At 40.7% G+C, this 25,661-nt stretch overlaps 1 protein-coding gene across 1 annotated transcript; it reads left to right on the forward strand.

Annotated features, from left to right (window-relative positions):
* The first annotated feature begins 502 nt into the window (after window positions 1-502).
* elmo3 (engulfment and cell motility 3) lies at window positions 503-24,972 on the forward strand. Its single transcript, XM_034141348.1, has 21 exons — window positions 503-742; window positions 7,368-7,476; window positions 10,039-10,079; window positions 10,202-10,274; window positions 11,739-11,789; window positions 12,041-12,210; window positions 12,616-12,715; window positions 12,814-12,965; window positions 13,797-13,875; window positions 14,609-14,659; window positions 14,776-14,898; window positions 16,445-16,567; window positions 16,646-16,750; window positions 17,107-17,215; window positions 17,344-17,480; window positions 21,225-21,388; window positions 22,351-22,463; window positions 22,616-22,720; window positions 22,823-22,902; window positions 23,607-23,687; window positions 23,781-24,972. The coding sequence occupies exons 2-21, from the start codon at window positions 7,399-7,401 to the stop codon at window positions 23,991-23,993; spliced, it is 2,148 nt and encodes a 715-aa protein (XP_033997239.1). The 5' UTR covers window positions 503-742; window positions 7,368-7,398; the 3' UTR covers window positions 23,994-24,972.
* Window positions 24,973-25,661: the final 689 nt, after the last annotated feature.

Consider the following 25,661-nt stretch of genomic DNA (forward strand, 5'->3'; position numbering starts at 1 on the left):
GTAGGAGGTGGTTGATACTAGTAAAGTATGAATAAATATGTCTGGATACAGTCGGACAAAAGCTCTTGGCGACAGAAGTGACAGCAGGGGGCGGCTGTACCCAGCGGTACCCGACCCGGAACCTTGATTTAGTTAATCTACTACTTCTTGGAAATTTGAAAGAAAAACTGTTTTGTTTTAACATGAACGGCGTTTCAGCGTTCATGTCAGCGTTTCCAGAATGTATATGATTTCTCCTTCAAAGTAAAAGCCCTTTGTCATACTCTAATGTATTGTCTATCTTACACGCAAAGCATGGGACATATGTAAAGGTTCAATCTTACATAGGTACATATGGATGGAAGTAAATAAAGCTATGTATTTAAATAGCGACGTTTTTTTTCTCATATCATTATGGAATATGCGTAATAAGCTAAATTCATGCTAGTGCTTAAGCAGGCTCAACGGGGTTTTATGTTGAAGGTGCTAACCGGAAACTATGATCTAAATCATGCTAGCTTGCCTCACACCCTCGACTGAACGACTCCAACCAACCCGGAACTTTTTAAGTCAACTAATCATTCCTGAAAACTTATTGCAAGGAGTTTCCTCCTTTTTTCCTAGCAGTTCACAAGTAACTCTAAGAAAAGTCACTTCCACAGACGGGGTGTTCCTATGAGGGGAAGAAAAGGACAGTTGCAAATGTTTCTCGCTCGGACTGCGGCAGCTCCTGTGGGACAGTAGCCTCGACTTTTCAAACCAGGTAGGACCCAGGCAGGAGGAAAGCTCTGCAGCTGACTAACTCACCACCTTTGACTGTATCTTTCCACCATGCTTGTCATGTCATTTTTAAAGTACTGCCAGTTCAGGTGCGGATTTTTTGTTTTATATGCATATGTTTTACTTCTTAAAAATAAGCTTTGACAACGTTTGTTGATTCGCTTAAGCAGCACATTACTTTATTTTCAACTAAAGAAGTTCCACTTAACTCAGGTTACATTTTATTGTGTAAAACAGAACTGTAATAACGTTATTCACCAGTGTATTATATGTTATCATAAATGTTATACCATACATTACATACCAGTAGAAGCCTAGGGTCAGTCTTTCTCTTGTCTCTCTTCTATCTGAGACAAACTTTGTGTGTGTGTGTGTGTGTGTGTGTGTGTGTGTGTGTGTGTGTGTGTGTGTGTGTGTGTGTGTGTGTGTGTGTGTGTGTGTGTGTGTGTGTGTGTGTGTGTGTGTGTGTGTGTGTGTGTGTGTGTGTGTGTGTGTGTGTGTGTGTGTGTGTTGTGTGTGTGTGTGTGTGTGTGTGTGTGTGTGTGTGTGTGTGTGTGTGTGTGTGTGTGTGTGTGTGTGTGTGTGTGTGTGTGTGTGTGTGTGTGTGTGTGTGTGTGTGTGTGTGTGAAGCTCTCAGCTGCCTGAAATTCCTAACCTGACAGGGCACACACACACACACACACACACACACACACACACACACACACACACACACACACACACACACACACAGAGAGAGGAGAGGGGGTCTGTCAGTCCAGGGGATCTGAGACACACCAGTGAGTCAGCAGGCTAACAAAAGGTCTGGCTGTGCTGGTGGTTTTAAGCTTAATGAATTAAAGTGCTCATTGAAAACAGGAAAAAAAAAGCACTGCCAGCTGGACCTTTTAATCTGTACACCTGTGTAAAGTCTAGATTTTACACCATAGGAAATCGTGTTGTTAAGGGGGAACACTATATTGTTTTACAGCACCATTTGTGTGCTATGCGTTTAAGCCTCCATTGGTTTTCTCTGTACTGTAGCTATCCTGACTTCCCGTTACTGTCGTAACAATTATTTGTCATCAGTCTGTTGACAACTGTCCTGATAGTAATCTATATGTTTGTACTTTTGAATATATAAATCTTACATGCTAGACAAACAGAATTTATTTTCTTCTGTTAAACCTTTATAATGCTGTGACTAAGGATTTTTGTAATTATATGATATTTAGATGTGTGGTTTCTGTTTTGTTGATATATTAATAATAATTTTTATTCTTTTAACTGTCATAACATTCAGAAAAGTCCCCATCAAAGTCCAAGGTGGCGTGAAAATACATTGCTTGTCATCAACCTCACCAAATATATAACAATATCTGTCATAGATAACTAACAAAACAAGCAAATATTTACTTTTAAATGTTAATGGGACCAGTATTCATTTGACCTTGATTTAAACCAGTAACTACATCAACATTTTCACCAATAAATGTATTAAGATTAGTAGCATTTAGCTTAGCAAACAGACAAACATTTAAGGTGCAGCTTTCATGTACTTAAAGGTGGGGTAGGTAAGTTTGAGAAATCGGCTCGAGATACACTTTTTGTTATATTCCATGGAATGCTCTTAACATCCCGATAGCAATGAATATTTTAAGTGCTTTGACAAAAAATCCATAAAAAAATGTCATCTGTGGAAGCCGTAATACTGTAAAAAGCACGACCAATCATTTTAGCCGGCCCGGCTAAAATAACTGGATGGCCTACCTGCCTGTCAGCCTTCCATCTGTGCACAAACTTATCTCGTGCCCTCATTGGTCATGTGCGCGTTCCTGTGTGTTGGAGGAGGGGCTCTGTAAGGAAGTCTGAAGGAAGTGGCAGATTTTTTCCGGCTGTGTATTTTCAAATTCTAGCGATCTCGAGCTGGTTTCTCCAAAATTACCTACCCCACCTTTAATTGAGGGGAAATCACAAACATGCATACACTGTCATCAGCAATAACCTCTATTGAGAAGAGGAAAACCTAACCTCTTTTCTGTTGAGTTAAGAAGGGGAAACTTTACATTTCAATTTTCATTCAATCCGTAAATCATACACATTTACAGTAACAAGTCAAGATTTTCAGCGGGTATGAATGCAATCTATGCACAACAATAAGAAATACATTTGATGTGTAAGAACACACTAGGTTACAACACTATCTAAGCTTTTTGTTTTGTAGTTGAGGAAAACAGCTGACGCTCAAAGCACTAGCTTAGTTTTATCCTTCGTCTTGTTATAATGAAGGGTGGGGGTGGGGTCAATGCAGGCTTGGCAGTATCCAGTATTACAGAAGACCTGAGCGTGTACGGACAGGTCATGATGAATGTGGACTAAAAGTGCTTTACTGTCAGCGCGGGAAACCCCAAGCTGTTAGAACACATTTTTTCAGCTGACTACATTAGACCTGCATCTGCTCTTTTCATTCTTGTGTAATATAATACGTTACTCAATGAGAGTGCACTAGGAAGTGTGTTTACTCAGAGAGTCTGACAACAAGTTTAAAGGCAGAAGATCAATGAAAAGCTGATTCATATTAATTATTTTAGTATATGAGAATGAGACAATACATTAATGTATGTTAAAAGTCCCCTATTATACTCAACAATATATTATAGGTCTCAGATATACAAAACATGTTTCTGAAGTGTTTGGCTCAAAATACCAAACAGCATTGTAACAAAAGTGCTGATTCTGTGTCTGTAGCTTTAAACGCAACATTTCCAAACTTTGGGCCCCTCTGCTAGATGTTCAGTTTAAAAAAACCACAATGGTGCTCTAGGACAGTGGTTCTCAAATGGGGGTATGTGGACCCCTAGGGGTACGTTGGAGTACTGCAGGGGGTACGTGAGATTTATTTTATGTTAATGGTAAAAAACAACATAAGTAATGCATTTAAACAAACTACTAATAGTAGATTAACTACTTCATTCAAAAGTTTACAGTAATTCTGGATAATAAAATGGGGAAAATAAACGGGGTGCTCTCTTTTCCTCTCTCTCTCTCCTGACAGCCCGTCAGTCTCGTGCAGCTCGCTGAACCTGTAATAAGCCGACAGTAAAGAATACATATATTTATAACTAGTTTAGCTTGTTCCAGAGTAGATAAACTAGCTAAGTGTGTTAGGTCTAACGTATTTTGCTCCGCTCACCAGTCCGTCACAGCGGGGGAGCTGTGATCCGGAAGAGCTGCGTGTTTTCCATCAGCAGCAGCTGATCTGATCTCTGATCTCTCGCGTCCGGTTATACTTCACTCGCGTTTATGTCCAAATCTATAAGATCTTGCTAGTTCTAGTTAATGATACTGCCTGCTTATCAAAGGACCTACAATAAGCGTTGCTTGGCAACGGCGCGTGGCCGCAAAGTATAGCGCAACATAGAGTGCCACAATCATAAATCTATCGATCATAAATCTATCGATTACATTTATGATTCGAAAATTATAAAAGTAGGGTAGACATGTGGAGATATCCGACTGAACAAAACGTGATCCATCTCTTAAATGTGTGTCAACCACAGACCTTATTTCGAGCTATTTTCCCAAATTCGATGGAGAAATCCCGTTGCTTTTTTGTTGAGGGAACCGGAAGAAGCTTACTTCCGGGTTTTAGGACGCGTCACTGTGGCACTCTATTATGCATATGTTTTATGAGGGGTCAAAATCCCATGCTTATAAAATGCTCATATATTTGTTTCTCTTCATTCCCCACGCCTCAAAATAAATAAATAAATATACCAATTTTAGGAAAAGTAACGAAGTTTGAGCAGTGTGGGTTTTATATTAACAGAGTTACACATATTTCAAAACGCGAAGTGTAATAACTGCAGTTTGCCTCATGATCCTCAGTGAAGCACAAGCCGATGTTTCTCACTAAATTGTAAGTACAACTTATTAAAAAGATTAGTTCAATGCAACTAATGTCGTCTTAGTGTTATTGCATGATGTTGAAATTGGTTTGCCATGAATTTAGTGATGGATTGTAAACATTTGAAATGTAGCATTTAAGTGTTTCTCAGTTACAAGGTTGTTGTTTTAATGACTCAGACACTGATGGTGCAGCGCTGTACTCTCCCTCTTTATATAGGCTTTTCTTCCCTAACACATTGTTTCTGCGCTGATCAGGGGGTACTTGGCTGAATTTATTTTTCAAAGGGGGTACATTATTGAAAAAAGTTTGAGAACCACTGCTCTCGGAGGAGAATCAGGTGATAAGGTGGGCGGGTGTTACCTTGGTTGGGGATTGGCTCATGGTTGCACAACCCAAAAAAACATTGGTGGCCAAAATCTGATCAGCTCATTTTCAGACAGGTTTTTATATAAATGGATCAGGACAAAAAGAGAGAGAACTTTGCGAATCTCTAAACAGAGAGGGGACAGATATTTATGAATAGAAGAAATGTGGATTTTCCATAATAGGTGACCTTTAAATTTAACATTGAATATTTCTCTTCCCGTTTGGTTAAATGGTAGATTTATTGTAAACATTTAAACATAATCTGAAAGTATCAAAAGTACATGAACAGAATATTACTGCACAATCGTTTTTAATAACCATTAGATATTTATGATTAATCATCAATTAAAGTTAGAGTTTAGGAGAACAAGGCTAAGAGCGCCTCGCTAGCATCACTTCAAGTACCTACAAACTTGCTAGCGTCAGCATGCTAACATGCTCACAATAACATTGTTATGAAGTCTTTTGTTGTGTTGCGTTTCTGTCAAAGTTATTAGGAATAATTGTCTGCAAACTATGAATGTACAAAATGTTGTACTAGTATTTGTAGTAGGTATTGAGATATTTCAGTCTGGAACAAAGTTGTGGCCGACCGATAGCTTCAGTTTTCATATTGCCAGCCTTTTCCACAACTGGTTTAAATAACTTTAAAAAAGAACGGCCAAATCATGAACTTCCTAATGGGTAACCAAATACAACACCTTGTTGTCCAAGTTCAAGGTTCAAGGTTCTTTATTGTCAAACTAACATAGCTACAGAGTAATTATGTCATTGAAAATCTTAGGTCACAGGCTTCTCCAACAATGCAACACAATAATACAGATAAGCAGACAATATTAAAACAATATTAAAATATACTATATTAAAAGTAAGTACAGTAGAAGCCAGATTTTTACATTCTATATTTCACTATCAATACTCACCAAAACAAAGCTACCTATCCTTTGATCTTTGTAGTGCAAACCAAAGCAATAATTTGTGTTCAGCTGAAAAACACATGGGCTCAATTTCACATTCATCATTATGCAGCTCAGACGGATACTCAGCTTAAAACACACAGGCACTCTTTGTTTTTGCAAAGACATGACATGCCATTACCCCGAGTTTGGCCTTGAATTTGCTGACTCATAAGCTGCTAGAGAACAAATCTGCATTCACAACCAAATGAAGGAGTGGACCTTCTGCACCACTACCAAAAAACACCTTGAGTGATTGTTTTTCCATGCTTTAGTAACATTCTCAATCGGTCCTGCTGTAGAAAGATATTCCTCCCTTTCATTCCTGTTTCATAGGCCTTCATTATCAGGAAAGATGCTGCCTCAGGCTGAGGGAGGTGGGGAGACGGTAAAGGCATTTTGGTGTTTTGACAGAAGTATCGCTTTGAACCCCACCATAAACTCTGAGTTTTTTTTAGACTGGTGGTGAAGGTATGTAAACTATCCAAGAGATCAAGCAGAGGGTGGGGGTTATTAATCACACCAAACACAAGCAGGCACACGCTCGACCTATTTTCTTTCACCAAGAGCTCATGAATGTACAGAAGAATTTAGATCCAGCTGTATTGTTTCCATGTGCTGAGAGCGAGGGAGAGACGGAGAAGGACAAGAAAAAGGGGAGGGTTGGAAACACAACTGCTTCTTCTGTATCCTCTGGGAATGCTGTCTGAAGGCTGGATAGGAAGTGTGTACGGCGTGTGTGAGTTGGAAAAGGGGGGGAAGAAAGAGTGAACAATCCGTAGTGCGTGTTCAGACAGCGTTTAACCCACTCAGCTGTACGCAACGCACCATAAACACACAGTGAAAGAGGAACATGGTGTTCTTCAACTTCATATTGAAAACGATAGTGGCATTGACCTCCATGAGGCCTTCATTAAATGACTGCTCACCAGTCCAGACTGAAACAGGGTTGGTTAGCCTTCACTCTATCAAGTTTAAAAATGACTGAACTCGTTTTTAAACAACAGCAACTGCCCATGTGAAGTGTCTCTGTTGCCAACATTTAAATGTTGAACAGTTCTTCCTTGCCCAAGTCGAGATCAGGCCCACACTTGTGTAGATACATGAAATTAATAATATTCTTTCTGTTTGGGATTTGTAGGCTCATCAAATACAATCGCAATCTCATTTTGGTTGTAGATTACCTACTTTTTCTCACAGTTGTCTTTGTTGAAAGAAGACAGAAACGCTGTGTATTTGGTGTGTTTTCTGGTTTTATTCTTAACCTTTCTTTTTGGTGATGATGAGGTCAATATAATGTTTTTATCAGGTTCCAGTTAGTTAAGGTTATGACATTTGAATCAATGAGTATACAGAATCTACTTTGTTTTGACACTTTCCTCATGTATTATCTACAGCCAGTGAGTGGTGGACTACAGAGTTGCCAACATGCCTCAACAGAAGGACATAGTGAAGATTGCCATCCAGATGCCTGGGGCCTACCCCCAGCTCATACAACTGGACCAGGTAATGCACACACAATTTCAATAAACCTGCTTTAAATCACTAATGCCTGTGTTAAAGTTGGATGGGTTTTTTCATTTGTTACTCTGGTTGGTAGTATTTAAAAAATGATGTTGTCTTTGTTGTAGAGTCTCTGATGTCTGCCTGTGTTCGGGCCTAGCTGTCTGCTGTATTCTCCAACAGTGAACTTCCATGGGAATTTCCTTCCCTTAGATCTAAGCCTTTAGCCCTCAGCCTTTTTAAGTAGCGCTTCACCTTGGTAAACCGCTTCATTTGCTTATCATGGTGACCGCCAGACAGCTAAAATGACCTTCACCCTCACCTTCAAGTGATGTTCAGATGTTAGACATACGTTTCTGTTTGCACTATGGGCCACAACTGTATTCCAAAACAATCCAGTTTGTTTAAGAACATCAGTGTATGGCTACACACCCTATCTTTAAAATATTTGTGCTGCTGCTCAAGTTGATCTCTGACCACAAGACAGCTTTCCTAGCTAGCACTCATAAACTAAATCTAACCCTAACTATTTATTGGAGGAGCTTAACAAATGGTGGTTACAAATTTGGGAAGCAAGAATACCCGCTGCTTTTACTTCCTCTACCTGATGCTGAATTCATAGCAAAAGGCTGACTCTTGCTCTATACACAAAGTATTCAAAAGAAACACATCATAAAGTAATTTACAAAGGGAAAGCAGTTTTTTGCAGGACGATATTTTAGTTCAGCAGCCTTTGACATTCTTGGAGATTTTAAATTAATTTCCTAGCCACGAAAGGAAGCAGCATATTATACAAGGTTTCAGATACTAGAAATAATTTCACAATAACATGTGAGTTCACATTATCAGTATACAAAAATATAACTAAGGTAATCATGTCCTGGATAACAAAGGGGCTATTAGCTCAGTTGTCGTTATAGATGTATCTTTCACCATCTCCTTCATTTATTCTATTATTAATAACAAAACAAGAAAAGTGTGCGGTGTGTGTGTGTGTGCCTTTGCATAGGGTAATTATCCCACTTCCTTACCAGTGTGGTTTGATACAACTGCTGCTGCGTGAGATATTTAAAATAGTCTGGTACATGATACTCTGTGGCATCATTAACATATTTTACATAGGTTTCAGCATTGTTTCTTTAGCAAGCTAGCGCAACAACTGCTACCAGACTTTAAGTTGGCTTCTTTTAACTAGAGCAAAAACATTATAATCATTCTAAATGAAATTATGGGTGCTGCTGTAAATAAATACAGACACAGAAACTAACATTTATTTTTATTTACACTGTTTTGCTTAACCAAACTTCACATGCTATCATGCTAGCATCAAAGTGCAGTAAGGTTAGCTGGTTAGCTCACATTTACCTCAGCAGTGTTTTTATTGTAATGATGTTCCTTAGAGAAAGATGCACAACTCTGTGAAAAAAAAGAAGACATGGAATCTTTCTCTGTTGATCTATTCAACAGGAGGTAGCAAACACTGCTAACAATTTAAAAGCTGAGTAATAATCCAAGAACAGAAGTCGGTTTAGCTAGTTAGCCAGCTAGGTAGATAGCTAGGCTAAGGCTGTTAGATGATAACTTTTTCATTTATTTCACAAATTGTTGGTTCATTTATATATGTTTGCACATAGGATATCTTATTGTGTCATGTTTATTTAAGATATTAAGCACTTTTATACCCATATGAGTTTTGTTCTTCAGCTTTGACTCAATGTGATTGTGAGGAAGTTTCCCATGTTTTTCCCAGAAACTATGGGGAAGTTGTACTTTTCTTTTTGCGCAAGACTCTTTGCACGAGTAAAGGTTCACACCGTATCCCTGTGTATCACATCACATACTGTACATCTCCTGAGAAGGTTTTAACAGACAGAGAATGGATTTAACAGATAGGCTACTCACTAGACTATCTGGTAAATTCAACAGAGAAAATGCAACACAACTAAAAATTAACGCAGACATCATGCTTAACTTATATTGTCACGTGCAAGAAGACGAAATAGTTGAAAACGTAGGAGTTTTAGATTGTGATGTAAATGCACATTTTCTTCTTTAATATTGCATCATAGCCAATGCTGCCTGCCCAGAAGTATCCCCCAAAACTTCTCATTGGCCCAGTTGTCTCCACTAAACACATCCGATCACTTATAACAGAGCAGCCACTGGGTCTACCACAGAACCCGAAGACATTTTGATTGGTTGACCGCGGGGCTGACCACTAATAGCAGGATAGCTGAGAGTCAGACATGGAAGTAGTCTGGCTTTATTTACGTACAAAGACAGATCTGGGCACCCAGGGTAACATTGTTCAGAACGTGTTGAAGAGATGGATTTCCTCTTCTCGGCAAACACAGTTTGCAGCCAGCTTGAATAGCTGTGGTACCGCGTTCCCATAACAGCATGTCATTACTGAAGCATGTGTTCAGCTCCCTGTCAGGGAAAATACATTGAGTCTTAGTCCTGTTGTTATGATTCTCATGTGTGCAGCAGGTGTGTGTTGTTTTTATGTTGTTTTAATGCATTTGTATGTATCTAACAGCTTGTGTCTGTTGTGTCTTTCCACAGAAAAAGCCTCTGTCTGCTGTGATAAAAGAAGTGTGTGATGGGTAAGTTAATAATGATAATGGATCAGATTTGTTTAGCTGCCTGTACGCTGTCCTGTGGAAATGTTTGACATCATTAACTGTATCTATTACTTTGAAAGTGATATCGCTTTGTGTGTGTGTAGCTGGAATCTCCCAGGTCCAGACAACTACGCTCTGCAGTATGCTGATGGAGTGCAGACGTACATCACTGAATCGGTGAGTCCCATCTATGTACATGTCATACATACAGTACAGTATACCATAATATGTCGAAATAAGGGAATTGGTGGGTAAATGTTTAAGCACTTCATATTTTTCTATTTTTAAAACAAGAAGACAGTTAATCTCTGTTTAAGACATCAAAGCACAGAAATAAATCAGAGGAAGAACTGTGTCATCACCTCTGTCCGCTTTTGTGAGTATTTACCTTAAGTACACAAGTACATGTTATTACTTTAGTAAACGCTACATGTATTTAGTTTACATAAAATGAAGCCCAGCCCCCTCAATGTCATCAATGCTATTAAAATGAGTGTGAGACAGACTAAAAAAACATAGGACAGAGAGAATGTAAGTACACTCAGCTTCTTGGTGTGTAGTGACCTTTTGAAAAGGTTGCCAATGAAGTGCCCTCCCCCTCTCTGGCCTGAAGTGGGGCTGCAGAATCCATTACGATGTCATCAGAGATATGCATGGAAAGATGCTTCATTTATTGTAACACTGGAGTGTTTGTGAAACACACAGCAGGCTTGTGTGTTTAATCCTAACAATTTGTACAAAGCATGATACCTTTCAGAGTTGGTTGTTATTCAAATACAGATGTTTAAGTCCAATAGCAGATTAATTCCTAGGCCGAGTAAACATAAGCTTGAATGTGTGCAGTGTGATAACAACATTATTTCCTTCCTTAGTAATTGTATATCTTATTTCGGAGTTCACAAAAGTGCAATTGGGAGCACAAGCTTAGACTGTAAACACACCATCTTCTACAATGTTGCTGACCGAAGGGATTAATCGCGCAGCTCAAGTGAACAAAGTAGCTTACAGTGACAATTCATAAATGACGCATACATGTGGTATTCACATGCACACCGTTTTCTTATCCAACTGTCTTTTCTAATGGGTGAAACTCGCTTTAGCAAGAACTTCTAAATTCAATACATCAGCTTTATTTATTTTTGTTATGTAGCAATTGGTATTTGTCTGTGTTAAACAAACCTTAGAAATTAGGTAAAAGTACATTTTATGCATTGTTAAAAGAAAGAATACTGGATCAGCTGGTTGAGTTGGGGCAGGTACATCACATTAGTCTTTTGCTGATGTTCTGGGAGTCCTGTGCAGCTTCTTCTCAGAGAAAAACGTTTGTGGTCGCAGAGATGCAGAGCTTGTTAACCTCGTGCATCTCACAGACAACACAGTTTTACCCTCAACATTTAACTCTCTTCTACTACCAGTCATTAGAGTGTCTGTGCTAATTCAGTCCAAGCTTTTTCTACAGTTTATAGGTGACTATATTTGTAAGCGTGAGTTTGTGTATTGGTCTTCTTACTGAATACGTGACTGTGGTTTACTCATTTGTATAAATGTGTGTTTGACTTCCTCTGCGTTCCTGTTTATGTCGGTCTGTTTTAGTTTTCAACAGTTTTTAAATCCCTCTGTGTGTTTGTTTGTGTGTTGTAGAATCGTTTGGACATAAAGAATGGCTGCATTCTGCGTCTGACCAAGGCACCGGTGAGTCTGCATCGACCACGCTCTCAGCCACGCTACTCTTTCACCTCATTCTTCTCTCATTCCTCCACACTCTGTCTCTCCCTCCATCGCTGGCCCGTCCCACTTTTATTTATGTTATGCGTGCCGGAAATGTACAGAATCAGATGAATATACAGACAATAGGATAAGTCAGCACTGATCGGTCACTAGAGAGTACACAATTGTTGAATATGCTGTGTGTGTGTGTGTGATCATGTGTGTTTTGCTTGCAGGGCCGATGTGCAGAAGACTTGTACAAAGGCATCCAGAGCTCGGACTCAGGCGTGCGCTGTGATTCGCTGAAGGAACTGGCGAGCGTTTCCACAGACGTGACCTTTGCTCAAGAGTTCATCAGCCGAGACGGACACGTCTTATTGGTCAAGATAGTAGAGGACTCTAATGAGTGAGCGCTCAATGTGTGTCTGTCTCTGCATGTGTACTTTTTCGATGGGTGTGGTCAAAACTGTTCCTCAAATAGATACCAGTGGTGCCATGGGGTGAAGTGGTTCCAACACATAGAGCAACATATCCTGCTGAGCTAAACATGTAAAGAAAATAAAAAACACCTGCTGAATATTTGTATTTAAGGCCACACGGGAGTTACATCTTCTGCTGAAAGTTTGTTGACACATTTCTTCAATTTTTTCTTTTCCAATTTTGTTTAAAATCTAATATTTTGTTTATTTTGAGCATGAGCAAAGTCTGTTCAAATGCTATTTGTCAATGCAAATGTGCAAGTAAAAGAAATACCTGTATTAATGTCCTTCAATGTACTTATCATTTCATTGTATGTGTGTGTGTCATTCAGGAGTAACGCGATCATGACCCACACGCTGACAGGCTTCATGGAACTGATGGATCATGGGATAGTTTCATGGGAGAACCTCTCCTGTGTCTTCATCAAGAAGGTACGGTCTGTCTCTGTTGTTTTGTCAGCTGTCTTTTTCTCTGACTGTGGTCACACTCTCTCTTACTCTTCTTCCTTCTGTCCTTCCATTCCTTCCAGATTGCCAGCTTTGTCAACGCCAAGTCGACCGACGTATCGATGCAGCAGGTGTCCCTGGACATCCTGGAGAGCATGGTGCTGAGCAGCCACAGCCTCTTCCTGCAGGTCAAACAGGAAGTCACCATGGAGCGGCTCATCGCTCACCTCCAGGTGTAAGTAACTGATAGATATGGACTGACTCTTAGAAGCCAATCATAAATTAGCTGCCACACCTGCCTGATATATGATTTTCTTTGTGTTGCAACCTTGAAATGTCATTGATGTTACTAAATCCCACCGGCTACAATGCAAAATACGGCCAGGGGCCTAAAGTACTTCCTATACCCCGACTTTTCCCTCTCTTACTCGAACAGACCTGTTTTAGAAACTAATTTTTTCACTTCGCTTTAAAATACACACCTGTGTAGTTTCATGATTGCATCTTCCATGGTTGCAACACTATTATGTAGACAACATCTGTCCAGTTACAGACAAATAGACAGAAATATAAACATCTGGAAAAGTGCAAGTGCATGTAACAATGCATTTAACAAAATATTGTCTGTATTGCTTTATTGCACAGAGACCACCTTGTTCATCCAGAGCAAAGAAAATCTAATCTAATCTAAACCACTTTCAGAGGTCCCTCAGTGGCAGAAAATAAAGACTGATAACCTAAAGAAATCCCACACAGTGTTCAGGATTTGCTGTAAAACGAAAGAGAAAACTAACTCTGAAAGTGACACATCTGTGGGGGGGGGTAGGGTGGGGTGGTGATAAGTGTCAGCATTGTCTCTGAAACAGGAAGTTTTTAAATATGTAAAAAGACTAATGCTGAGAATTCCACTGTCTCTACCATTTATTACACCAACATTTCACAGTTGTCAGTTCACAGAATTTAATCTTTTAAAACATCTTTCACTCCTAAAAACCTCTGTATGAAGCCGTAGAACATTGAAATGATGCTTGTCTCACTTCCTGTGTCCTCTCTGATTTGATTCCAGGACCAATCCGCAGATACAGACCAAAGCCATGGCTCTACTTATGGCACTACTCCAAACTGCCGGAGACTCGGACAGACAGGTGCTGCTGCAGTGTGTCTATCTCTAATGTTTCAATGACTTCCTCTTCTCATCCAACTTTCAGGCATGCACACAAGTTGGTATTCAGTTAGTTTCAGGGCCTTCCTTCCAGATAGTGTAGCCTGCAGCTGTTAATCGGTATGCACTGTGCATACTTTAACTAAGCTGTTGTTTTTCCTAATAAATCATCTCAATGTTTTACAATTCGAAGCTTCAATATCCCAGGCTTATGGGCATGCATGTGACCGGGAGTGAAGGGTGGTTATTTGCGTCATCAGGCCATTACTGTGCACGTGCAGTTTCTTACAGACAGTCTGAAAATTAGCCATTTATCTCGTTCTGCCCGCTCATCACAGTCCAGCCTTTCTCTCCCTCTGCTCTGTTCCTGCTCCTCTCTCATTGTACGGGGACAGTTCCCTCATTCAGCCCCTGTCTCCCTTTCTCTCAGACTCTCTTTGTTACTCACACACACACTCACTTCCTCACTTTTACAGTAAGTCAACAAATCCACCCTTCTTATCAGCAAATGTAGCCCTGAACCAAACTAGGCTGGGCTAGAGATGCATGTACCAGCAAGTGATGATCGTGTCATAGAGGTTAAAGTCTTTACACTCACTAATATCAATGTCCCGCCCACTGATCTGTAACTGACACTCTGTCGCCTCCACATGTTACAAACATGTTATTGCACCACAGTAACACGTTTTACTCACTCTTTGTTTTCTGTTTTGCAGGATATGTTTGCGTTCCTGAATAAGAAGAATCTCCGACAGTACATTTATAAAGTAAATAATCTCACTATTGACATTTCATATCGTTTTCTGTGTCTCAGTGATAAAATGATCTCATAATTGTGCAGAGGAATGGAAATAAAGCAACAATGTTTTGTTATTTGTTGCAGAATATCATCCACAGTTCTGGGTCGGTCCAGGACAAGATGGCCCACTACCTCTATGTCCTACAGTCCGTTACCTTGAACCAGCTGGAGCCTCGCATGAGGACGCCTCTGGACAGCTACAACCAGGTGAGCTACAACACACAAGGCACACGTCTAATCGTCCGGGACTTGTTATTTACAATATCGGACAAGTACATCTTTCCATTGACTTGTCCGATGGACAAGTGACGTTTTTCGCCCATATTTATTGACAAATTATTGATAAATTCAGCTTACAAAAGGCAGAACTCATTCCAATATGCTCCGGATCAGCTGATCGGTGCAGCTCAGCGTCTCTCCCTCTCTCTCTCTCTCTCTCTCTCTCTCTCTCTCTCTCTCTCTCTCTCTCTCTCTCTCTCTTTCTACACACAGCGGATCCGCTGCCCGTTTAACAGCCTCATCTTTGTCAAACTTTCTTATGTTCTTTCTCTAGCACGTAATGAAGGTTATTAAGCGTTTTAGCTCCTGTGTTGTTAATATTGACCGCCATTTCCTTTATGAAGTAAAGCAGCCTCCCTGTCTGTGTCCTCTCGCTGTCCTCACATCCCCGGACCCCCAGACTCGGAGGAGCACAGGGATGTCAGTATTGTTTATGAAGCAGGGTAAAGAAAGTACATTATTGAAATGAAAATACTATTTATTTACTTTTACAGTGAGCAGCTGGGCAGCTGCAGCATGTGTATTGCAGGACATGTGTTGGGTTGGACTCTGTCTCACAGGCAGGTTGCAGTGTAACATCAGAGGAGACTGGGCCAGTTGTACTTTCTCAAACTGCACCACTTAGAACCAACTAAACAATGCAGAGATTATTTTTATATAATTTTGTGTGAATGTGTGATGCAGTAAAATCTTACCGCTCACTTACGTTAGCGGTGTCGTAAAACCGTGGGAAAATGTAAAATACGATGGCGAAGAAGAAGATTCCAGTGGCCCCAATTTTTCACTTGTCCAAAAATGTATTCGGACAAGTAAATTGCCAAACTCACTTGTCCATGGACAAGTACTCTCTAAAAACTTGTTCTTACACTGATCCATAGTCAATGTATGTCCTACTGTAGATGGAGGTCAATACGCTCCCAGTCTGAAGAAACAGACAGGAGCACGAAGCAAAGCAATGAACTGCTGTGAAGGGGGACAGCTGCAAAACATAAAACTTAAACAAAATAAACGTAATGAGGCGCACCTAAAAGATCAATATCGGTTTAAGTGAGTGCTCTATTTAGATGTTTTCACACTTTAGCTTGCGGTTTGACAGCCCATTCAGACAGGAAACTGAAGTCATTATCTATTCTCTGTTCAAACCACTATACTGCCTTCTTTTGGTTAGCTTATCCAAACTCGAGATGTGCCCACCACCATTTACTGAAGAAGATACATTAATATGATAAGTACCTCATAAAACTCAACTTCAAAACAACTCCACTTTTAAATTGTACATATCTAAAACACAATAACTTCTCACTGATCACAGATTTTCTTGTGCTCAGCTGTTCCTTGGTGTAAAGCCAGTTTGTTGTGTTTTTCTGAGCAAATGTTTTTATCTTTCATCTTAATAAATTGCATGGCAGTGACCAAAGTATGAAAACACCTGTTAACACTAAACATCCACCTTTCTTCTCCCTCCGTCCTGCAGGAGCAGAGAGAAGTCCTTCACGGTTTGCGGCAGGCTGCGTTTGAGACGGAAAGCGAGAACAGTCTGAGCCAAGAGAGGCGCCGCTCGCTCTGCGCCAAAGAGTTCAAGAAGTTAGGCTTCTCTGTAGGTGGCCGCTGTCAGAAGTCATTCCCTGATGTTTCTGTTCCCTTCTGTGATTAATATTCTCTTTGATCCTTTCAGAACAATAGTAACCCCGGGCAGGACTTGGTGCGAACGCCTCCTGGTCTTCTGGCTCTGGACACCATGTTTTACTTTGCATCACGCTATCCTGACGCCTACAGCAGGGTGAGCAGGATTTATCTGCTTTTATTCCACCAAATACAGAGTTTATGGCTCAGTTAAATATTTTTCAACACATTTTCTGACTTTTACAATGTTGTAGCTAGCATTGTCCTCAAGTATGTCATTAGCCTGAGCCGTTTCATATTAGAAATGATAAAGAAAATCCCATTTTGATGACCTGATCTCATACATGTTTTGGTTGTCTAATACAGGATGAAAGTGCAAGTGCTTTATAACAGCTGAAAAAGTCAATACTGTCATGTTCTTATTGTCTGTGTAAGCTCTATGACAGAGGCTTCACTTCCTGTCCAGCTAATGCTAACTTAAACTATACAATGTCCATTGTGTCTTTCCCCCAGTTTGTCCTGGAGAACAGCAGCAGGGAAGACAAACACGAGTGTCCGTTTGCCAGGAGCAGCATCCAGCTCACACTCATCCTGTGTGAAATCCTTCGTATCGGAGAAACCCGTAAGTTCACCTCCAACCTGCAGCATAAGAACCATGTTGAACCTCTGGTAAAACGCACTCTGCAACTGATCATCTAAATGTGTTTTGCTTTTCCTTTCCATCTTTTCTATTCCCTCCTCTGTTAACAGCCTCAGAGACGAGATCTGACTACCACCCCATCTTCTTCAGTCAGGATCGGCTGATGGAAGAGCTTTTCTGCGTCTGCATTCAGCTGCTCAACAAGACCTGGAAGGAGATGAGAGCCACACAGGAGGACTTCGACAAGGTAGGCTAGAGCGGTTTCATTTTTCAGGAAATATGTCCAGCGATGTATGAAAATATCAAAATATACCCACTCCTCGTTTACAGTCTTGGCGCTAAGCTAAGCTAGCCAACTGTAAGTAAAGCTGCACATTTCCATATTCAAACACGAGGGGTGCCTTATTCTTCTCATCTTCCAAAATGTCTCAATACTTCCAGGTCATAATGCAGTATGATAGGTATATGATCCAGAGTTGTGCTACTCGACCGTAACCCCTACATATAAACATGATAGTACAACAAATGTACAGTTTGAGGCAGATCTTAGTACATGCTGTAAATGCTCTGAAAGGGTAGACCTTATCCTAGTTGTACTGTAGGCATGTTTGTCTTCATTTCCACTCAGAAAATCAAATAAAGACAGGAGGAAGGAGGAATGCTGAAGTAAAAGGCAGATAACTCAATTTGTCTGTGTTTTTCTAAACATACGTTATGCAACATAGTCCCCTGATCCAGTCGCTGGAATCGCTGCTCCAGCATGGCTTAAAGCTGCTCCGACTGTTTGTGTGTGTACAGAGAGGACAAGGGGTATTCAGCCCCCAGCCCCCAGCCCCCAGCCCCCAGCCCCCAGCAGGTCTTGCAAACAACTCCCGGGACATTATGTTGACCAGGCCATATCACAGATACACTTCTTTAATGATGAAATCGGACTTTTCTCAGCGCCTCACTTGGTAAATAAACCCTACATGTGTGGATTGTTATCTTGCACTGTAGCGTCATGAATCATGATACAGCTCAGCAGCTCTACATTTAATTTCACTTATATTACATCAGAGCTGTGATCAAAATAAACACCAACTATTTTGATAATATATGAATACAGAGATTTCTGGCTTTTCTGTTTTATATCAAATTCAAGTGAATAATAATATGTTAAAGAATTGGGTTTATCAAGATGAATCAAGCCCACCGTGAGTTATGTTAATAAACTACATGAAGGTTTCAAAGTCATTTAACAAAAGGGCAAGACCCCCCAGACTCACAGTTCAACATCAATCTTTTATGAGAGCCTTTTAAGTTGTTTTATGGTGGATTTGTGTACGTTTGTGACTTTGAGTTTATTCTCATGCTAACCGTCCCAGAGCTGCCCCCTCATGGAGAGTTGATCCTGCATGAGGAACACACATGGAGCCCCCAGCCTCAGTGTAGTGCTAGAGTAATGGGCTGAGCCCAGCTTTCAGCAGCGGGGTCTTGTCTGGGAGAAATATTGAGGGTCCTGAAAAGGAGAGTGGTCTCGCTTTTGTCCCGAGTCTCATCTCAACATCACACACAAGGCCCCTCTCCCGGTAGTCATAAAACTCGGTGACCTTTCACCCCTCGGGAGCGGGCCAGTGTCCCGAGCGCCAGGCAGGCAGACCAGGCTTTTGTTTCTGACCATGGACCCCTACCCAGGGTGCTTTGGGGCAAGCACAAAGGGGCATTAGGTGGACAAAGAGAAGGGTGGTGGGCGGCAGAAACAGAGGGAGAAGGAAACAGGGAAAACAAAGCGCTCGGGGAATGGGGAGTAACTACACAACAACAGAGGGGAAACTATATGAGAGGGAGCAGGGGAGAAAAGAGAGGGGAAGATGGTGAGAATGAATTAGAAGTATAAGTGTTTCAGATTGTGCCCAGGTTGCTCTAAACACCCTCTGTTATAACGGTATTCCTCCACACACACACACACACATTTATCACATGCTGCAGGGTGTTAGGGAACAGCTGCCACCTTCACTCCCATTGGCCGCTTCAGCTAAATGACAGAGGGGCCGGACCAGCGTGTGTGTGAGAGTATCTGAGGGTCTGTTTACAAAACAGCCACAGGCCTGCACTCTCCTGTCATGCAGTGATCTGCGGGTCGTCCACCTCACTCTCCTCCGATTGTTGACGAGGGGCTCAGTTCATAGTAGTACTGCAGCAAGAAAAATGGAGGTAAGGTTGTTTTTGGTTTTGTTTCTTAGTCAGTATGCGTGTCAAGTAGTTTGTTGTTTGTTTGTTATTAGGCAGTCGATATCAAATGTTCCAGGTGCAGAGTTAAGGGCAATTTGTATCCATACTTAAAGCTAAACTGTTAAGAGTCAACATGACACAACAGTGCGAAGTGGCTGGCTGGTGTCATGTCCCGGACAGTGAGGTTATTCTGGCTCGGGGGGGCTTCAGCAGGGAGAGACTAGTCGCGTGTGCACACAATAAAATGTGAGATTCCACCATCTGTACTCCCACTGCTGCCAGACGGAAAGACTCTCCATGGCACCAACAGACTGTCATGACATTTCAGTTTTTTATATAATGGAACATTTTCAGAGCGGTCTCGACGGAGCTGTGCTAAAAATAGGTCAAATGATTCTTTCCTCACCGATTGTTCACAATCAGTCAAATGGGGCGTGAGCAGGAATGATGTAGGTCAGCAGAGTGTGAGAGAGAGAAAATGAAAGCAGGACGAATAGAGCTGAAACAGGCTTGTAGCTTTATAGATTTTGCACTATTTACAGCTGAGGCACGTATACTGAAGGCAGTTATTGATTTTACACATGTGCACATTTTGACCAACTGCCCTCAGCTCTTATCTCAGGGTACCGGCCCTCGGGGTCCCCCCCTGTCTCTCTGAGTGAGCTTCAGTTTAACAAGTCATGCAGAATACACACATACACACACACACACACACACACACACACACACACACACAAAATCACACAGGAATGGCAAACGCTGAGTCAGTGCTAGAGCCTTTACAGTCTGTGGGTACAAATTGTTTTCAAACTAAATATATATTCAATTGTTTCAAGTCTATTATTATATACGAACCCCAGGGAAATAACATCCCAGTTATTGATTGTTCTAATTCAGCGTTGTTGGGTGAATGTGTTGGGGGGGGTGTTGCAGATAATTGGGTTAATAAAGAGTGTGCTGATCAATGGCTGGCCCCTGAGAGGTTACTCAATAGGTGGTTGGACAGTGTGAATCTTTAACCTTCAACTGATGAAGGATTTAGGAGGGAAACTATTTGAATGGATTCATTTCGATTAGGAAAGGGGTTTGAATAAGTCATTAACATTCTAAAAGGCCATTGGTTAGGGTCTTTTGTATTGACAACCCAAAGGGTAATTGTATCAGGAATGTATTCTATTCATCTAAAAGTCAGACTTTGATAGGTAATAAAATATCTTAATGTATCTTTTAAAAGAAAAAAAAATATGGGAAGCAGGGTTAAATTCATCTGTTAAAATAGTTTTCTCTGTAACATGTTTTTTTAAAAAACATGAACCAAATTCTTTGAGCATGAATGTCATCCAGATCAGGATAGTAGAACAAACAATATATATTTGTGGCTGGGATTTTCCATCTGTTCCCCTCTAATAAAATAAAACATTTAGGATAATCATTTTACGTTTCACTGGGCCAAAATGTTTTATGTTACATGTTATATTTATCATTGTCTAAAGGATGTCTTGACACTGTTCTTCTCTGCTGCTGTCGTTGGATGATGTGTACAAGTTATGTCAATCTTACTCAATCTCTCTTTTGAATGGCACTAAAACCCAAAAGCATCTCTGAATCTAGGAGAAATGTTAGTAGGAAAGAGAAGCTGGGGTTACAGCCCAAATATGAATACAATTCAACACATCTCAACTTAACACGTCCTTATCGCTCATCCCTGCCAGACGAACTGGAGGCAGTCCGCAGGTATTACATGAGACAGTAAGTGTGTAACATCTCTCTCTGTCCCCAGGTGATGCAGGTGGTGAGGGAGCAGATCACCAGGACCCTCTCCAGTAAGCCCACCTCCCTGGAGCTCTTCAAGAACAAAGTCAACGCCCTGAACTACAGCGAGATCCTCAAACTGCGGCAGACGGAGCGGCTGCACCAAGAGGAGACCCTCGCTCCCCCCGTACTGTGAGTAGCAGGATCTTTAAACATTAGAAACACTTCCCATGTGCTCCTTCTTGGCACAACATTTGGACGCTCTGTTCCAAATGCTTGGCCGGAGATCCAGCAGCTATTGGTTTTCCAAAAATGTAAAAAAGGGTTCAGACCCTGATTTAGATTGTTTGTTAATCTGTAGAAAAGTAACACAGTGTCAGAACCAGATCAGCTGCTCTACTGATGACTGCAGAGAGTTTCCACCCCTATGGAAGCAGCTGTTTCTCATGCTGCTGTTTGTCACTAAACACTGAGTGTAGCAGAGTGATGCTGTCACACTGAATGTGGGGGGCAGACGTTATTGTCCATGCTTTCAATCCCCATAGGCTTTCCTATTAAATTAACAATGAAGACAAATGTTTTTTCTGGCGATGTGTTTTATTTGTTATGTTATGTGTCTGGATTGGGTTTCCTTTGGTTTGGTTGTGAATGCTAACTAGGCATGGGACAAAAGGAACATTTCAAGTCAGGGCTAAAATAATTGGGACTCACAATTATATCCCTATTATCATCAAAATATGCTTTAAACTATTGAAATAGCCAAATATAACCCGTTTGGTATACAGGTATTCAGTGTACCTTACAGTTTATTAAGAAACACATATTTGTATTGCATCTAAGATATGACCGATCTTTCAACAACCTGAGATAAGGTTATCATAAATCATAACGCCAACCTTCTATTTACCATAATAAACGTATTGTGAGTTTTTTTTTGTAACAATCTGCGATAAAAAATGATATATATATATATATATATATATATATATATATATATATATATATATATATATATATATATATATATATATATATATATATATATATATATATATATATATATATTGTCCCATCTCTAATGTAACACCATGTGATGAAGCATTTTGGAGTATTTTGTTGAGCGTGTGTGTGTGTGTGTGTGATATAATATCCAGGGAGCTCAAAGAGCGCCTGAAGCCGGAGCTGCTGGATCTGATCCGCCAGCAGAGACTCAACAGGCTGTGTCAAGGAACCATGTTCAAGAAGATCAGCAACCGACGCAGGCAGGGTGAGGACACACACACACACACACACACACACACACACACACACACACACACACACACACACACACACACACACACACACACACACACCCTTACAAACAGCGTACAGTGTGTATTTTTCTTCTAACATCTTAGACTGTTTGCTTTTTCTCAGATAAACTGTGGTACTGCCGCTTGTCGCCCAATCACAAAATGCTTCACTACGGGGATGTGGAGGAGGACACGGACAATCCACCAATAGAAACACTGCAAGAGAAGAGTGAGTTGAAGCTGGGCTGGGGTTTTGCAGATGTTAAGATTCACATATGTTCTGTATCAAGACAAATCACACATCACATCCCTTTCCATTTGTTCCCTTCAGTTCCAGTGGCAGATATCAAAGGCTTGCTGACGGGAAAAGACTGTCCTCACATGAAGGAGAACAAAAGCAAACAGAACAAGGTGGGCAGCACTCCTCCTCTCATTGTGTTGTATATCATCGATGCAAAGTGATCCCCTCATCTTTAAGACTCTTCTTTGGAAATTCTTATCTGACGAAAATGTTTTTTACTTAAAGGTCCCATGTCATGCTTTTCTGGTTATTACCCGTCCCCTTGTGTGTTATGAAGGTTTTTCTGCATGTAAACTGTCTGCAGAGTCACAAACCCTCAAAGTACACCCTGTAGCGAGTAAAGCTCTTAACACAGAAAAGACCTGTCTATGCTGCCCCAAAACGCCTCGTTGGAGATTTCTCTTTTTCCATTGTGTTCTTCCTGGGTATAGTGACGTGCCCATACCCAAATGGACCAATCCGCGGAGCCGTTACGTTAAGTCCGTGGATTGGTCCAAATCCAATTCCAATTCATTTTGAGTTTAATTTAACTGATTTGTTAAACATTATTTAACTTGATATAACCGTATTTAATTTTGTCTTAATGCACATTATTTAATTTCATATTCTGTTCTTGTACATATCATATTTTATTTACGTGTATATAGACTTTAGCACTATTTTGTATTTTTGTATTTTATTACACATGTTGCATAGTTGGAGGGGCTCAGGTCAGAACAATTTCATTGCCATTTCTACACTGTAGCTATGTGCATATGACAATAAAACCTTTGAATCTTGAATCTATTAACACCCTTTGTGTCCCTCGCTGCAGGAGGTGCTGGACCTGGCCTTTAGCCTCACATATGATGTAGAAGAGGACAGCCTTAACTTCATCGCCCCCTCCAGAACTGATGTGAGTGTTATGGAGTATCTTCCTCTTTATCACAGTTAAATGTTTCTGTGTGCATGACGGCAGTGATATTAAACCTCCCTGGCGTCCTCTCAGTTCTGCCTGTGGACAGATGGGCTGAGCGTGCTCCTGGGCCGGGAGATGAGCAGTGAGTCCATGCGCAGCGAGCTGGAGATCCTGCTCTCCATGGAGATCAAGCTCCGCCTCCTGGACCTGGAGAACGTTCCCATCCCCGACTGTGCGCCCGTCATCCCCAAACCGCCCAGCAACTACAACTTCTGCTACGACTTCAGCCAGACGGAGCAGTAGAGCAGGATGTGTGAATGTGTGAATGTGTAAATATATATATTGTATATGTGTGTGTGTGTGTGTGTGTGTCTGAAATAAGAAGTGTGTGTTTGGTGAGAACTGACCTGTGCATCCGTGCACTTATTCCTATTACACAGATTTATAACATTAGGTTTATGTGGTCTTCTGCATCCAAGGGAAGAAAACCTGTGGAAACTGCTACCATTTGCCTATTGACTGTATTTGCATTAATTCAACATATTTCCTCAGAAAAATGAAATCCTTCTTCTTCAGCCACTCAATTAATGGTACTATGATTTAGTTTTGCTATCATTTTATATCTCTAAATATATCTTAAACGATGTATGGTACATGGAATGCTCCTGTGTGCGAGGGTGGTTTTTATTGGTCGAGACAATAGACGCTGTGTCTCTAAATGCTGGCTGTGCTCATGTTTTTATGTTTTTGAATGAGCATGAATTTGGACAGTGCTTTTTCAAGATGTGCTACACATTACACTCATTTCCAACATAAGAAAGACAAGTACAGTATGTGTAGGTGTGGGACAATGTGTTGCTTAAATAGGTACTGGCCTTGGTACGGATCCCAGAAGCTGTGGATCCGAGATGATCTGTACGACTTTTATTAGATTTGTTATAGTGATGCAGATCTGCATTAGGTACCATGCTGACTTAACATATCAAGTTTTACAAAGAGAGACACAAAGCTTATCAAACTATATCTGTATCTGTATGATACAGAATGCAATAAGTGTTTCTGTGTAGGTTTTTTTCAAATGTGTTGGATCAGATCCTGAAATAGAAAGATTTTATAAAAGGTACTGATAATAATATGATGGAGGCGACATGTTTAATAATTTGGAATAAACAGTTTGATTTATACTGAAAATAAAACAAGCATGTGTTTGTGTTTTAGTCATGGCATAATAGCCAACATTTGACTACTATGCTGATTGTTTATTAAAAGAATGTTTATTTCTCATCTTTACAGTCTACAATTCCTCCTCGGGCATAGTGCAGCAGACAGTGTTACAACAGTACAACATTATTCAACATAGCACACTATAAAGGGATGAACTACTATTATGGTAAGCTTTTAGTATCCAGTTATCACAGTTAATGTCCAGATTTTCATTAGAAAATAATACAGACTTCATGCTTATTACCTCAGATAAACGGGCAGTTTAAAAATTAAAAACTGTTATTTTAAATGGAGGCTGTAAGCACTGCTGACATGTTAAAGGTCCCATGACATGCTTTTCCGGTTATTACCCGTCCCCTTGTGTGTTATGTAGCTTTTTCTGCATGTAAACGGTGTGCAGAGTCACAAACCCTCAAAGTACACCCTGTAGCGAGTAAAACTCTAACACAGAAAAGACCTGTCTATGCTGCCCCAGAACGCCTCGTTGGGGATTTCTCTTTTTCAATTTGTTTCTTCCTGAGTATAGTGACGTGCCCATACCCTGTTCCAAATGGACCAATCCGTGGAGCTCCTCACACACACACACACTCACTCAGCCTTATCTTTTCTCAGCCGCGGCTCTGCCTGGCTGTGAGTGTGTGTGTGTGTGTGTGTGTGTTTTCAGGCTGAGTTCCTCGCTGTCTCGCAGACCCCACGCAGCAACCAGGAAACACCAGTAATATAGCTCACACTGTCCGCTCCTCGAGC

The sequence above is a fragment of the Trematomus bernacchii genome, unplaced genomic scaffold, assembly GCF_902827165.1.
Source record: "Trematomus bernacchii unplaced genomic scaffold, fTreBer1.1, whole genome shotgun sequence".
NCBI lineage: Eukaryota > Metazoa > Chordata > Actinopteri > Perciformes > Nototheniidae > Trematomus > Trematomus bernacchii.